At 45.9% G+C, this 15,831-nt stretch overlaps 1 protein-coding gene and 1 long non-coding RNA gene across 3 annotated transcripts in view; one reads left to right on the top strand and one right to left on the bottom strand.

Annotated features, from left to right (window-relative positions):
• Positions 1–8,663: 8,663 nt before the first annotated feature.
• Positions 8,664–11,185, bottom strand: LOC121003713. Its single transcript, XR_005779587.1, has 2 exons — positions 11,049–11,185; positions 8,664–9,150 (listed from the first exon to the last, which is right to left on the bottom strand). It is a non-coding gene; the product is annotated as an uncharacterized LOC121003713 (long non-coding RNA).
• The window catches only part of FBXW4 (F-box and WD repeat domain containing 4), a 192,736-nt gene continuing 187,599 nt past the window's right edge, over positions 10,695–15,831 (top strand). The window contains exon 1 of one of the 2 annotated variants that reach the window (XM_040435583.1): positions 10,695–11,182. In XM_040435583.1, coding sequence (XP_040291517.1) covers positions 10,992–11,182 — 191 coding nt within the window. In that variant the 5' untranslated portion in view covers positions 10,695–10,991. The remainder of the gene's footprint in view (positions 11,183–15,831) is intronic. The other variant, XM_040435582.1, reaches the window with a different exon arrangement.

Here is a 15,831-nt window from a genome sequence, read left to right on the forward strand (position 1 = left end):
GTTTGAAAATTGAGCCATATTGTGTCATCTTCAAACAGATCCGTCCCCATTGACTTACATTGTAAGTCTGGACGGATCCGCTCGCCTCCGCACGGCCAGGCGGACACCCGAACGCTGCAAGCAGCGTTCAGGTGTCCGCTCACTGAGCGGAGCGGAGGCTGAGCGCTGGCAGGCGGATGCATTCTCAGTGGATCCGCCTCCATTGAGAATGCATCAGGGCTGGACGGCTGCGTTCGGGACCGCTCGTGAGCCCCTTCAAACGGAGCTCACGAGCGGACACCTGAACGCAGGTGTGAAAGTAGCCTTAATCAGCTGATTGTTGAAGGTGCTGGGAGACAGACCCCAATTATATGAAATGATGATTTATTCTAAGGCCTAGAAAACCCCTGAGCTTTACTTTGATAACAGCCCAAACCAGGAAAAACACCAAGAGCAATAATAAGTGATGGCACAGTGGGTGCTGCATATGCTCCTTGCACTGCTTAATTTAAACAGGACCTGTCACCTCTCCAGACATGTCACTCCCCATGTAATAACATCTATTCTCATGGCTGTATGTTGTGCCGTTCCTTTATCATTCCTGCTAGAAGAACGAATTGCTAGCAGCTTGCAGTAAAGGTACAGATGGGTGTTACCAATTGAGGATGTGTCCCTGTACAGAGTCAGACACACCCGCTACTGGTAACACCCAGCAGTACCTTTACTACAGGCTGCTGGCTATTTATTTGTAACCTTCTACCAGGAATAATACAGGTGTAGCACAACATAGAGACATAAGAATTGATGCTCCAGATTTGGTATTACATGGGGAACGCTAGTAGTTAATAAAACTGACCAGTCAGAAGAGGAGGAAGGTCCCCTTTAAGATCATGGTGGCACGACTCTACCTACAACAGCTGGACTTGTGATTGACGGGTAGTTTGGTCTTATTAGACAGGAAAACATGTAGCATTTTCATTTTTGTTGCAATGCTTTTTTAATTAAAACACTCCAATCAATCAGGTTGTAAAGAATATATTTAAGTCCAGTGTGAATTTTCCTTACTTTTTAAAATGGCGTTTGCAGCGTCCAACCATTTCATAAACTGCTCTCTTAACATAAATAGACAAAAAGAGAAAAGTACAGCATGCAGTCCCTTGGGAAATATTACGGCTATTGGAATTTGTGTTTTATTGTCTACATTCCTTTGTCATGATATACATGTCCTTGTGTGATACTCCTGTCATCCAAGACAGTCCTAAATTACACAATGAGTACCCTCCAAAGGTTCCATAAAACACAACAGGGTAGCTTTTCCTTGTCCAAGTCAATATCAGACAATGATTATTATTTTACTTTATTGTTAGTTTTTAGTGCTTTTCCTTTGGCAACAGAAAAATTTACAGCACGATGACCACAGAAGGCCAATGCTTCACGCTTGACATACGGTATTCTCTCATACTGAACTGCAACATTTATCCTCAAGAGCTGGCGAGCAGGACCATCGGCAAACGGGAATAATTAAAATGTGCTTGATATTCTAATAATACAAAAAGTTTAGATTTGCACAGGAAGGGAGTATTCGCATCATTCAGGAGGCCCCAGACATTATAGCCACAAAAACTGTAATGAGCACTGGCAATAATCACAGTTTTCATTCTTTTAGCTTCAATTTGACTTATTTTTGTATCTTTCTATAATGCCATCCACTGTAGTGCTCTCTAATGCCTGAGCCAACATCAGTTTAGAAACTAGTGTGCGCCATCCGGTGCCCGCAGAAGTGGAGAACACTCTTCATAAAAGTCCATCTCCAACTGTCCTCAAATGGGTTATCCCACAAATTTAGAGCTCTTTTTTACTCACTTAGGGCTCATGCACAGGAACGTATATTCATTTTTTTGCAGACCGTATACGGAACCATTCATTTCAATGGGTCTGCAGAAAAAAACGGAAGTTACTCCGTGTGCATTCTGTTTTTGCATGTCTGTATTTACGTTCCTCAAAAAAATAGTCCTATTACGGACAAGGATAGTACTGTTCTATAAAGATATGGATACGAAAAATGCCGGTGCTTGATGAGCTGCTGCCCACTGACGGAAAGGTAAGAAAGTCCTCCAGATAAGGGCTCCTGCACACGACCGTATGGACGTCATCCATGCTGAAGTGAGACAACCCCTTTAATTGTCCCAGCTAAAATGTGTCAACAGTTTCCCCTGGTGATAATACTAAATTGCTGGGAATTTTCAGTAGCTGCATTGTGGACTGGCCATAGATCCTACAGGGAAACCTTTCTGTAGGCCAAGGCCCAGGGGGCCGCCCAAGGCCTCCTCTCGGGTACATAGTGATCTGATGCTAGGAGTATCTTCTGGTACATATGCACCGGCTGGCAGAAGAAAGTGTCCTCCTGCATTCAACTGTATTGCCATTCTCAGTTCAGTGATACAGTTGAATGCTGCAGTAGGGGGGCAGTATTTTGTGCTGCACTACAGTAGTGCTGGCCCCGTCTACTTATGTTGGCCTGCCTTATGTCAATGTGGACCCGCCTACAATGTGGAGACACTTTTAGTTTTTTGTTTTTTTTTATTCCAGGGCCACTTTCAGTTCCCAGTAGCTGTACCCCGGAAAAACAGTTCCCAAATGGGGAAGCTGACTAAAGTGGTAAGACCGTCATCCAGACATCGGTACCCAACCTGGTTTCCGGCAAATGTTTTTTTTTTTTATAAAAATAGGAGCTTGAAGAGTAACTTAACCGTTTTACAATTTATTTTTAAACTGTTCTAAATAGCCCAAAAATCATGTTTGCAATATACTTAATTAATTATGCTGTTTTCCATATAAAAAAAAAAAACGGATTTTAGACGGCTTTAGCTGAGCGGGCTCCTGCCTGTGCCCGCTCCTCTCAGCTCAAGGCTCTCTACAGCACATTGGTACAGGAGGCTTGAGCGGAGAGGAGCGGGCACAGGCAGGAGCTGACTCCGCTCAGCTAAATCCTGGCAGAGCACATTGGTACAAGGCACAGGGTACCGATGTGCTGTGCCAGAATTAAGCCAAGCTTGTGGGGGGCACAGGCAGGAGCAGCGAACCGTGCTCCGTTCGCCACTATTTAGAACAGTTTAAATTGTAAAAAGCTTTAGTTACTCTTTGAAGTTTCGTTTGTGCCTCCCTATTGTCAGTCACCATTCCTCATGCACATTGACATGGAGCTGTAGAGACTCCAGACTGGCTAACAGTCCCGATTTTGGTGGGACAAATCCACAAATTGGCCAGTGAAAAGGATGGGGCTTGTGTAAGTTCCATCCCAAAGTGGGTATTTTGAGGGTATTTTGGGTTGTTCCTGGGTGGCCCAACATTAAAATTGGATGCATTTGTAGGACATGTATTAGAAAGCACTCTGTAGTGCTTCCGTGCCTCTGTTCCGCACCGCACCTTCTGGATTGCGGACCCATTCAGGTGAGACGGTGTACACACTGCCGGGGTTCCCGTATATTGCGGATCGCTGTCTGTGGGCTGCAATACGAGCACGGCCAGGCAATGGCTGTGTGCATGAGCCCTTAAAGAGGACCTTTCACCTGGATATCCTTAATCTAATTATCCTACCTTATAGTGCGGCCCCCACTGCGAGAACTTGAGCTCCTTCTCCCCGGCTAAGAACGGGGCACTCTGATTGGATGCGCTCACAGCCAGGGAGAAGATAACCGCACCCAGGAGAAATACAGGTCCACGCCTATTATAACCGAGTCGCGTCATTAGCATATGAGACGTCAAAAGATACGGGAACCACAGCGGACGAACCGGGGGGGGGATTATTCTTTAGAAGAAAAAAAAAAGTGCCAAGACATCAGTGGGGGCCGCACTATAAGGTAGGATAATGATTAGATTAAGGATATCCAGGTGAAAGGTCCTCTTCTTTCACACATCGGTGAATTACAGACGTGTGCTGTCCATGTTCTCCCAAGGGCAGAACACATATCCATTGACTTTAATGTGTTGTTTTCCACAGGCGCATGATGACACCATGAAGCCAGGCCCTATTTTGGTCCGTGATTAGGAATCCCTCACGCACATTAAAGTCTATGGGTCTGTGAAAACTGCAAACACAACATGGATGTCATCTGTCTGGTCTGTGGTTTTCATGGACTGTTACTAGAATATGCTCTGGAAACTAATTTTCAACCTGTCCGAGGAGTACGGGTGAACACACGGCCAAGCGCAAATTCTTCACGGACATCTTCACAGATGTCATCACAGACACAGAGGTGTGAAAGAGGCCTTAGGCCAGTCTTATACCGCCAGAGAGTCCACATTATGGCTGCAGAACTGAATTAGTTGTTAATTCAACGCATAAGACCTGCGGTCAGGTAGGATTTGCGGGCGCAATAAGGACACTAAATACAACCACAGAGCCACATGAATGAGCCTTAATCTATAAAAAATATCTATTGTGTCTAAATGTCCAGAATGTTAGTGCCTCTCTACTGCTCCTAGAAAAAGGCTTGCATTACTCCTAGAAGTCAACCATTTAGAAAACTGTGCTCTGGACTGGTTTAATCCCTTCCCGACACACAGATTATTTCTTTTTTTCGTCCACATGGTCGTACGAGGGCTTGTTTTTTGAGGGACAAGTTGTATTTTCTAATGGCACCATTTGATATTGCATTCGATGTGGAGGGAAGCTGGAAAAAAATTCCAAATAAGGCAGAATTGTAAAAAACAAAGTGCAATTCCGCCACAGTTTTAAGACTTTTCACTTTTACAATCTTCTCTATGTTGTAAAACTGACCTGTGCCCTTCATTCTCTGGGTCAGTACGATTATGGCGATACCACATTTACAGTTGCAAGAAAAAGTATGTGAACCCTTTGGAATAATATGGATTTCTGCACAAATTGGTCATAAAATGTGATCTGATCTTCATCTAAGTCACAGCAATAGACAATCACAGTCTGCTTAAACTAATAACACACAAAGAATTAAATGTTACCATGTTTTTATTGAACACACCATGTAAACATTCACAGAGCAGGTGGAAAAAGTATGTGAACCCCTAGACTAATGACATCTCCAAGAGCTAATTGGAGTGAGGTGTCAGCCAACTGGAGTCCAATCAATGAGATGAGATTGGAGGTGTTGGTTACAGCTGCCCTGCCCTTTAAAAAACACACACCAGTTCTGGGTTTGCTTTTCACAAGAAGCATTGCCTGATGTGAATGATGCCTTGCACAAAAGAGCTTTTTAGAAGACCTATGATTAAGAATTATTGACTTGCATAAAGCTGGATAGGGTTATAAAAGTATCTCCAAAATCTTTGCTGTTCATCAGACCACGGTAAGACAAATTGTCTATAAATGGAGAAAGTTCAGCACTGCTGCTATTCTCCCTAGGAGTGGCCGTCCTGTAAAGATGACTGCAAGACCACAGCACAGACTGCTCAATGAGGTGAAGAAGAATCCTAGAGTGTCTGCTAAAGACTTACAAAAGTCTCTGGCATATGCTAACATCCCTGTTAGCGAATCTACAATACGTAAAACACTAAACAAGAATGAATTTAATGGGAGGATACCACAGAGGAGGCCACTGCTGTCCAAAAAAACCCATTGCTGCACGTTTACAGTTTGCACAAGAGCACCTGGATGTTCCACAGCAGTACTGGCAAAATATTATGTGGACAGATGAAATCATAGTTGAGTTGTTTGGAAGAAACACACAACACTATGTGTGGAGAAAAAGAGGCACAGCACATCAACATCAAAACCTCATCCCAACTGTGAAGTATGGTGGTGGGGGCATCATGGTTTGAGGCTGCTTTGCTGCGTCAGGGCCTGGATGGATTGCTATCATCGAAGGAAAAATGAATTCCCAAGTTTAGGCTACTTTCACACCTGCGTTTAGGTCGGATCCGTCTGGTATGTGCCCAGACGGATCCGCACCTATAATGCAAACGCTTAGATCCGTTCAGAACGGATCCGTTTGCATTACCATGAACAAAAAAAAAAAAAAATTGTTCATGATAATGCAAACGGATCCGTTTTGACTTTACATTGAAAGTCAATGGGAGACGGATCCGTTTGAAAATTGAGCCATACTGTGTCAACTTCAAACGGATCCGTCCCCATTGACTTACATTGTAAGTCTGGACGGATCCGTTTGCCTCCGCACGGCCAGGCGGACACCTGAACGCTGCAAGCTGCGTTCAGGTGTCCGCCTGCTGAGCGGAACGGAGGACAAACGGAGCCAGACTGATGCATTCTGAGCGGATCCGCATCCATTCAGAATGCATTAGGGCTGGACGGATCCGTTCGGGGCCGCTTGTGAGCCCCTTCAAACGGAACTCACAAGCGGAGCCCCGAACGCTAGTGTGAAAGTAGCCTTATCAAGACATTTTGCAGGAGAACTTAAGGCCATCTGTCCACCAGCTGAAGCTCAACAGAAGATGGGTGTTGCAACATGACAACGACCCAAAGCATAGAAGTAAATCAACAACAGAATGGCAGAAACAGAAGAAAATACACCTTCTGGAGTGGCCCAGTCAAAGTCCTGACCTCAACCCGATTGAGATGCTGTGGCATGACCTCAAGAAAGCGATTCACACCAGACATCCCAAGAATATTGCTGAACTGAAACAGTTCTGTAAAGAGGAATGGTCAAGAATTACTCCTGACCGCTGTGCACGTCTGATCTGCAACTACAGGAAACGTTTGGTTGAAGTTATTGCTGCCAAAGGAGGTTCAACCAGTTATTAAATCCAAGGGTTCACATACTTTTTCCACCTGCTCTGTGAATGTTTACATGGTGTGTTCAATAAAAACATGGTAACATTTAATTCTTTGTGTGTTATTAGTTTAAGCAGACTGTGATTGTCTATTGTTGTGACTTAGATGAAGATCAGATCACATTTTATGACCAATTTGTGCAGAAATCCATATCATTCCAAAGGGTTCACATACTTTTTTTTGCAACTGTATATAGTTTTTCTTAAAAAATGTTCTGACCCCTGTAACTTTTTACAGTTATGTCTATGGAGCTACCTGCAGGCCTCCATAGGAATATATACCTGTGGTAGCCATCACGGCCTTGAGCAGGTTCAGTGCTACCACAACTAATGTACGGCTCAGCGCAATTGACCGCCGCATCGGAGGTGTTAAATGTCTGCGATCGGCGTTATCACCAATTGTAGACATTAGCCCCAGGTGTCTGTTGTGTAAAAACAGCAGAAACAAGGCGCCTGTGGTGCCCGCTCCATTCCGGAGTGGGCGCCATATTTAAGGACCTGAGTTGCGCCATAAATTAACAGTGCAAGAGGGAAGGGGTTAAAGGGGTATTCCAGCTAGAAGCATTTATCATCTATAGGGGTTTTTATCTCCTATGCATTGGATAGGTAATCCATGCTTCGGGCTGGTGTAACCCTTTAAAGAAAAATATCTTGGCTTTTCCACAAACATTTTATTAATGAATATAAGCAGGCAAAGAAGAGATTGAAATTTGAGTTTTAATTTTAAATAAAATAATTACAGTTTACAATTATACATATGCCCACCACCAATCTGCACCTCTTAAAGGCTATGGACACCTTTGGGGGTATCATTGCATTTTAGGATACTTTCACACTTGCGTTGTGGGATCCAGCAGGCAGTTCCGTCTGCTGGATCCGGCAATCTGTATGCAAACAGATACCATTTGTAGACTGATCCGGATGCAGATCCGTCTCACAAATGCATTGCAATACCGGATCCGTCTCTCCGGTTGTCATCCGGAAAAACGGATCCGGTCTTTATCTTTTTTCACATTTTTTAAGGTCTGCGCATGTGCAGACCGCAAAACCGGATCCGTTTTTCCGGAACACTTGGGGTCGGATCTGGCATTGATGCATTTCAATGGAAAATTATGCCGGCATTCTAGAAAGTGTTCCGGAATTTTCGACTGAGAAAATACTGCATGCTGCTGTATTTTCTCTGTCCAAAAACCGTACAGTGACTGAACTGAAGACATCCTGATGCATACTGAACGGATTGCTCTCCATTCAGAATGCATGGGGATGAAACTGATCAGTTTTTTTCCGGTATTGAGCCCTGAGGACGGAACTCTATGCCGGAAAAGTTTAACGCAAGTGTGAAAGTACCCTAACTCATTTTGGGAAGAAAAGTCATTAATTCAATTGGTTTTTATTTTAAAAAATTCCAATAGTTTCTGTACTACAGCCTCCACTTTCAGTGTATCTGCAGATCATTCTTTTCTGCTTTACATTGGATGCGTCAGGGAGCTGCTGTAAAGGCTAGATCTGTGGCTCTTATCTCTGAGCTCCTGTCAGCTCATAAACACTCCTTCAAGCCTAAGAGTTTATAGACAATGAGTGTTTACGAGCTGTCATGAGGTCACAGATAAGGGCAGCTCCCTGACAGATTCCGCGTGAAGCAAAAACGCAATAGTCTGCAGATACACTCAAAGTGAATTGTGTCAGCCTTCCAGTATCAGAAGTTGGATTCTTAGGCTGGGTTCACATCACGTTTTTGCTATCTGTTTAACGTACAGAAAAAACGTATACGTTAAACGGATGCAATTCAGTGGCATGGGTTCACCTTAGAGTTCCATTGTAAAAACGTATACGTTAACGTATAATTTTTTTACTGGACTCTGCAGGATAGAGGAGCGTGGTGTGCTGCACTTTTCTATCCCTTTTTTCCTCCAATGTATACGATAAACGGATGGCAAAAACGTGATTTGAACCCAACCTTACATATATCTATGATGTATTAGAACATGATGTTCACAGGATTTTCCCTTTATTGAGTCAATCACCATCTCAAATAATGATTTTGCATTATTGGGGCAGGTACAATTCAGTACAGGATCGGTTGCCGTCAGTCACAATAAAATTTTTGGGTTTTTGGAATTAGTTTTTTTCCATTGCAGTAGCCGTACAGTTCTCTCCCTCCATTCTGTACCAGGATGCACTGCTGCCGTCATGTGATTATGTTAAAGATATTTGGGAAGTAAAATATAGATGGCATCTCCTCAGTCATCAGTATCTGATGGGTGGGGGTCTGACACCATCACGATCAGTTGTTTGAAGAGGGTGCAGTGCAGAGGTTTCTGTCATGAGTTTTCATGCGGACCTGCTCTAGGTTTATCTCCATTGAGGCTTCCGCTGTAGCTTTGCGGGGGGCTCATGCGGTAACTGCGACAAGAATGGACATGTACGTTATTGACACAGTCTTCAAAGCCCTCGGCTGAATGGACTGTGACGTGGCATCCCATTGAATAACAATGGGAGGCGGATTCAGCGCAGATTAAGCTTAGTTTTCGGCACTGAATCCGCGCTGAAACCACTGCCCCCAAAATCCTCCATCTGAACCTACTCTAAGGAGCGGTCTGCTTCCAGCACCACAGCAACACAAAACAGGTAATCAGTGGCGGAGCCGGATGTTGTACCCCCACCGATCTGAGACTGATGACCTTCCTATCCTACTAGGCCACCTGTACACGGGTGCGGGTTTCAAAACAGAAAATCAGCACCAAAAACTGTATGTGTTACGTGCGGTTACTTGTGCGAATTTGAAGTGAAGTTTCCGCAGATCCCACCCTTGCATTGAAATCTGAAAAAAAACGCACAAAGAATTGACCTGCGGAGGATTTCAAAATCACTTTCTGCATGGAAATGAAGCAAAGTGCACATTTGTGTAATCGCCTTCACTTTGCTGAGTCCCCCCACCCGCACCGATCAGCTATTTCAGGGGGTGTTGCACTCCGCAGCTTTCCGAGCACAGCGCCACCCCTTAGTATTGCAGCTCAGACCCACTGACTTGAATAGGGCTGAGCTGCAACTAGGCCACGTGACCTCACCTGGCCTAGGGAAAGCTGTGAGAAGGCTGCCGCGCTACTGTGAGCGCCGCTGCCTTCTCAGACAGCTAATATGCGGCCTGCATAGTTGCCATCTGTCCCGAATTTTCAGGGACTGTCCCGGCAAACTCGGGCTGTCCTAGGCCAAAAACAGGAGGGTCTAACGATAACCCTGCCCATAAGTGGGTATTTCCGGGTAGATGTGGGCAGGATTTCGGATGCCCCGATTTTTATGAGCCTGGTGCACGGATTATAATCACTAAGGCCTCATGCACACAAACGTATTTTCTTTCCGTGTCCGTTCCGTTTTTTTCGTATACAGAACCATTCATTGCAATGAGTCCACAAAAAAAACAGAGGTTACTCCGTGTGCATTCCGTAAACAAAAAGAACATGTCCTATTATTGTACGCATTACGGACAAGGACAGGGCTGTTCTATTAGGGGGCAGATGTTCCGTAAAATACGCAATGCACATGGACGTCATCCGTATTTTTTGCGTACCGCAAAATACATACGGTCGTGTGCATGCGGCCTAAGACTGAGCTCAGCAAAAACATACAGGGGGAGATCTATCAAAATTGGTTTAGTTGCCCATAGCAACCAATCAGATTCCACCTTTCATTTTTCAGCGCTTCTTTGGAAAATGAAAGGTAGAAGCTGATTGGTTGCTATGGGGCTTTACACCAGTTCTGATAAATCTCCCAGATTACAGCCCAGCACTGCAAAATAACAGGCAACTACTGATCAACTGCGCAGTCCTAGCAGCATAAGTTGCGTAAAAAAATAAAATAAAAGTTACCATAGCAACCAAGCTCCTAAATATTCTGACTGCCCTGATTGCTATGGGCAACTTTTATTTTTTTCCCCTGACTGGCCCATACAAAGGCTGAGGCCTGTGCCCACATAGCAACCAATCAGATCCCTTCTTTCATTATCCTAACCGCACTGGTACCATGAAAGCCGGGATCTGATTGGTTGTAGCGCCTCACCGTCCGCTCGGGAGACTCTTCCCTGTGTGTACGCCGCTCGGAGTAGTTCCTGTCCGTCACGTGACACGGTCAGACACCGACATGGCTACCAGTCCCAGCTACTTGTGAGCCCGACTACCAACCATGGGAGAGAAGTCTGTGCAAAGCCCCAAGCCCCTCCAGACCCCGAGCACCAGGCCTCCCCTGACATGGGACCCCATCTCCTGCAGCTGCCCGAGGAGATCCTCCTGCTCGTCCTCTCCTACCTGGACGGCAGGTCTCTGGCCCGGCTGGGGCAGGTGTGCAGGAGGCTCTGCCACTTCACCTGCAGGGACGCGGTGTGGCGGAGGATAGCCCGGCGCTGCCTGAACTCCGGCTTCGTGCTGCAGGGCGCAGACGTGTGAGTTACCAGCGCGCGGCGGCGGCGGCACTACTGCGCTCTCAGGCTGCGGCCTAGTCTCCGGGGAAGCTGCTGGACGTAAACTGCGTTGTTGCTAGGGCGTCTCCTCGTTTACGGAAGGAAAGAGCGGCCAGACTGGCGTTTGTGATGTTGTAGAACTATCAAGCCCAGCAATGCCTGGCTGACAGTGCAGGAGGCTGTGGTGGGGTTCTACTTTATACATTGTATGGAATACACAGCATACATACGTCTGAGGCTGCGGATAGTGATGCCCATTTACCACTACAGTTACTACTTACACCCCTGGCCTTAAGGGGCATCTGTCAGCAGATCTGTACCTATGACACTGTCTGACCTGTTACATGGGCGCTTGGCAGCTGAAGGCATCTGTGTTGGTCCCATGTTCATATGTGTCCGCATTACTGAGAAATATGATGTTTTATTATATGCAAATGAGTCTCTAGGAGCAACGGGGGCGTTGTCATTACACCTAGAGGCTCTGCTCTCTCTGCAACTGCTGCGCCCTCTCCACTTTTACTGACAGGACCAGGAGTGATGATGGTTCCACCACCTGCCTTGTCAATGAGGGCGCAGCAGTTGCAGAGAGAGCAGAGCCTCTAGGTGTAATGGTAACGCCCCCGTTGCTCCTAGAGACTCATTTGCATATAATAAAACATCATATTTCTCAGTAATGCGGGCACATATGAACATGGGGCCAACGCTGACGCCTTCAGCTGCCAAGTGCACATGTAACAGGTCAGCCAGTGTCGTAGGTACAGATCTGCTGACAGGCGCCCTTTAAAGGGAAACTGTCATCAAGTCCAATGTTCTTGCTCCCGTGTCGCTTTTTGCCTTTATTGCAGAGAAAACCGCTTTTTAATCATATGTAAATTAGTTCCCGAGTGCAACAAGGGCGTCACCGCTGCACTGCTCGCTCTCCACATGCAGTGCCCCCACCTCTTTGACAGGGCTAGGCTTGTGGACTTATTCACGCATGACCCTGAGAAGCCGCACGGCAGCACGATTGCCTCTGTGTTTGGCACACATGCAATAAAAAAAATTAAAAAATTAAACTGTGAGCAGTGCAATGGCAACTCCCTCGTTGCATTCAGGGACTAATTTACATATGGTTGAAAAGCTGTTTTCTCTGCAATAAGGCCACAGAGCGACATGGGAGCAGAGACGTTCGATCCAAGGCAAGGGCTCATCGGACATGTAAGGCGGTTTTAATAGGACGATGACAGATTCCCTTTAAGACGGTTGTCCAAGATTAAGAATAAATAAATAAAGTGTCAGCTCCATGAAATGAAAAAAAAAAAAAAAAAAACACAAAACCCCCACACTCGTCTTTTTAATGTCCTGTGCTGCAGTTTTCACTGGACCTGCAGCGGTCACATGCCCTTCATGTCCTTGTGACCTCTGAGGCCGGTGATTGGCTGCAGCGGTCATGTGATTGTTGTAGGGCAAGCGGGAATCAGACCGACAGGACATTTACAAGGTACCTGCTTTTTTTTTTTTTTCATCATTTCATTTAGCTGACATTTTTTTTAAATACCGTATGTTAGACAAGCTGTCCACATACATAAGTATCTGTCAGAATGTGGTCGACTTTACCACCGCACAAAACCAAGCAAGGGCAAAGATTCCACCTGGGCAGCCGGTTCAGCTGCACAGGGGCCCCTGGGGTGAAGGGGAGAGGCCCTTCCTGAGGCCTCATGCACACGGCCGTTGTGTGTTTTGCGGTCCGCAAATCACGGATCGCGTCTATGTGTGAACGGCACAGACAGCCATTAATATAACTGCCTATTCTTGTCCGCAAAACAGACAAGAATAGGACAGGTTATATTTTTTTTTTGCGGACCACAGAACGGAGCAATGGATGTGGACAGCACACGGAGTGCTGTCCGCATCTTTTGCGGCCCCATTGAAGTGAATGGGTCCGCGTCCGAGCCGCCAAAACTGCGGCTCGGATGTGGACCAAAACAACGGCCGTGTGCATGAGGCCTAACGCAGCAGCAGAAGTGCTGAGGTTGCACTGCTAAGCTGAGACAGGGCTTAGTGGGGGTGGTGCCTGGGGCCCCAGAAGTGCCAAATCTGCCTATGGGCCTATCAGATATTTGGTAGACCCAGGAGTTACAAAAAAAAAAAAAACACGTAGTGCTTCCGTAGGGTTCCGTTCCGTGCTTCCATTCCGCATCTCCGGATTTGCGGACCCATTCAAGTGAATAGGTCCGTATCCGTGATGCGGAATGCCCACGGAACGGCACCTGTGTATTGCGGATCCGCAAATGCAGTCCGCAATATGGCAACGGGAAGCACACGTTCGTGTGCAGGGGGCCTTATGGCAAGGCATCTGGTCCGTTATTTCCAAACAGTCATCGTCCAAGACAGGAAAATAACGTGGAAATGTATCTTCATGTGCATAGATGACTTCAGGGACTTGTGTGGCGACATTGGCCGTATAATTGTACCAGACAGCTTTGGAACTGGTAGAATGGGAGCGTGTGGAGTGTTATGTTTTATGTATTGTAAGACATTAAAGGGGTTCTGCAGTTTTTTAAACTGATGATCTATTCTCTGGATAGATCATCAGCATCTGATCGGCGGGGGTCCGACACCCGGGACCCCCGCCGATCAGCTGTTTAAGAAGGCAGCGGAACTCCAGGAGCGCCGCGGCCTTCTCACTGTTTACCGCTGGCCGAGTGACGTCACGACTAGTATCAATGGCCTGGGTGGGGATAAGCTCCATTCAAGTGAACAGAGCTTAGTCGAGCCCAGGCCAGTTGATGCTAGTCGTGACGTCACTGGGCCTGCGGTAAACAGTGAGAAGGCCGCGCCGCTGCCTTCTCAAAGAGCTGATCGGCGGGGGTCCCGGGTGTCGGACCCTCGCCGATCAGATGCTGATCTATCCAGAGGATAGATCATCAGTTTAAAATAACTGTAGAACCCCTTTAAATATTCTACTATTAATATTATTATTATTATTATTAATAACACATAAAATACTATAAAACATAAAATATAAAAATACTATTAAATATAACACGTGCTGCCGCTTTCCAATCTATTTTGTGTTCCGGTTCCTCATCATTTCCAGTACCTCTGTTTGTGGTCAGTGAATCAAGACTCTGTTGTTTGCATCCAGAGGCTCATACAGAAGGGCCCGTTCACACTGCATTTTCTTTGCACTGATTTTTGGTGCGTTTCTGCCTCAAAACAGCCTCCCATTCACTTCAGCGGGAAGCAGCTCTTGCTTTTTTTTCTCCCTTGGTTCTGAATCTCCCATTGAAATAAATGGCAAGCGTCAGAGAAACGTCAGTGCGTTTTATGCATAGTTTTTGGCGCGGATCTCTGTCAAAGGCCGTGAGCTAAAAATTTGGTTTTGTATTGAAATAAATGTTTTGGTTAAATGTGTAAGAAACCAGGCAAAAAAATGCGTTGAAAAAGAAACCTGGGCAGATTCTGCGCTGAATTTTGTAGGTGGATTTTCAAAATCTGTCCTGTGAACATACATTTTTCACAGCTGAGTGTTTGCTACAATGTATCCAATGTAGTCAAAGTTTTGTGAGCTTAAAGGGGTCGTCCGGGTTCATCTCTGAAACCCATATTTTCAGCCCCACTAATGAGCATCAGAACATTTCATGCTTCAATGCTCTCTCTTGCCCTGCGCTGGATCGCGGTTGGTTTACCTAGGCACACTGCTAGGCAGAGGCTTTCGCCTAGCAGTGTGTTTGATGACATCACCGACTCTGATGGGCGGGCTTTAGCGCTGCCCTAGCCGTCTTACAGGATGTCACCGGGCTGCCCTAAGGAGAGCTCCGATGCTCATCTTGGTGGGGCTGCCTGGGTAAAAATATGGGTATGTCCGGGCTCTGAACCCGGACAACCCCTTTAACAACCCGCTACAGTGTACTTATGCAGGTAAGATGCGTTTAGTGCATACATTGCGTGGACTGGATACAGGATCAGGTGCACTTTTAGGAAAACCTTTTCATTGGAAGATGTCCTAGTGGCGGCCCTCCAGCTGTTGCAAAACTGCAACTCCCAGCATGCCCTAGTAGCTGTAGTCTGTCTGAGCATGCTGGGAGTTGTAGTTTTGCAACAGCTGGAGGGCCGCATGTTGGGCATCCCTGTCCTAGTGTATTCTGCAATAAAGCAGGCCGGTAAAAGTGCTGACGGATCTTTGTAAATGTGTACCTGGGAACATTTTGGGAAGCTGTCAAGAAGGGGTTGTCCTGATTGGATATGCTCAGATTTGGTGCCATGTGACACTATAGCGCATCCTTAGGCCTCTTTCACACGAGCCATACGGATTGTGTCAGGATCAGTTCAATCAGTTTTTTTTCTGAGATTGCAATTAGTGTCAGTTTTTTCCGTCCGGATTGTATGCGTTTTTCACGTACGTGAATCAAAACTAAAGAATAACCATGTGCATCTAGAAACCACCAGTGAAAAACGCTTTGCATTTAGATGCCTTCTGTTTTTCCCGCAGGCCTCATTCACTTCTATGGAGCCAGGGCTGTGTGAAAAACACACAATATAGAAGATGCTGTGATTTTTCCTGAATGCAGATTTTTTTAAAAAAGAATATAAAACAACGCTCATGTACACAGACCCATTGAAATGAATGGGTCAGGATTCAGTCCGGA

Source organism: Bufo bufo, chromosome 6 (genome assembly GCF_905171765.1).
Source record: "Bufo bufo chromosome 6, aBufBuf1.1, whole genome shotgun sequence".
Lineage (NCBI taxonomy): Eukaryota > Metazoa > Chordata > Amphibia > Anura > Bufonidae > Bufo > Bufo bufo.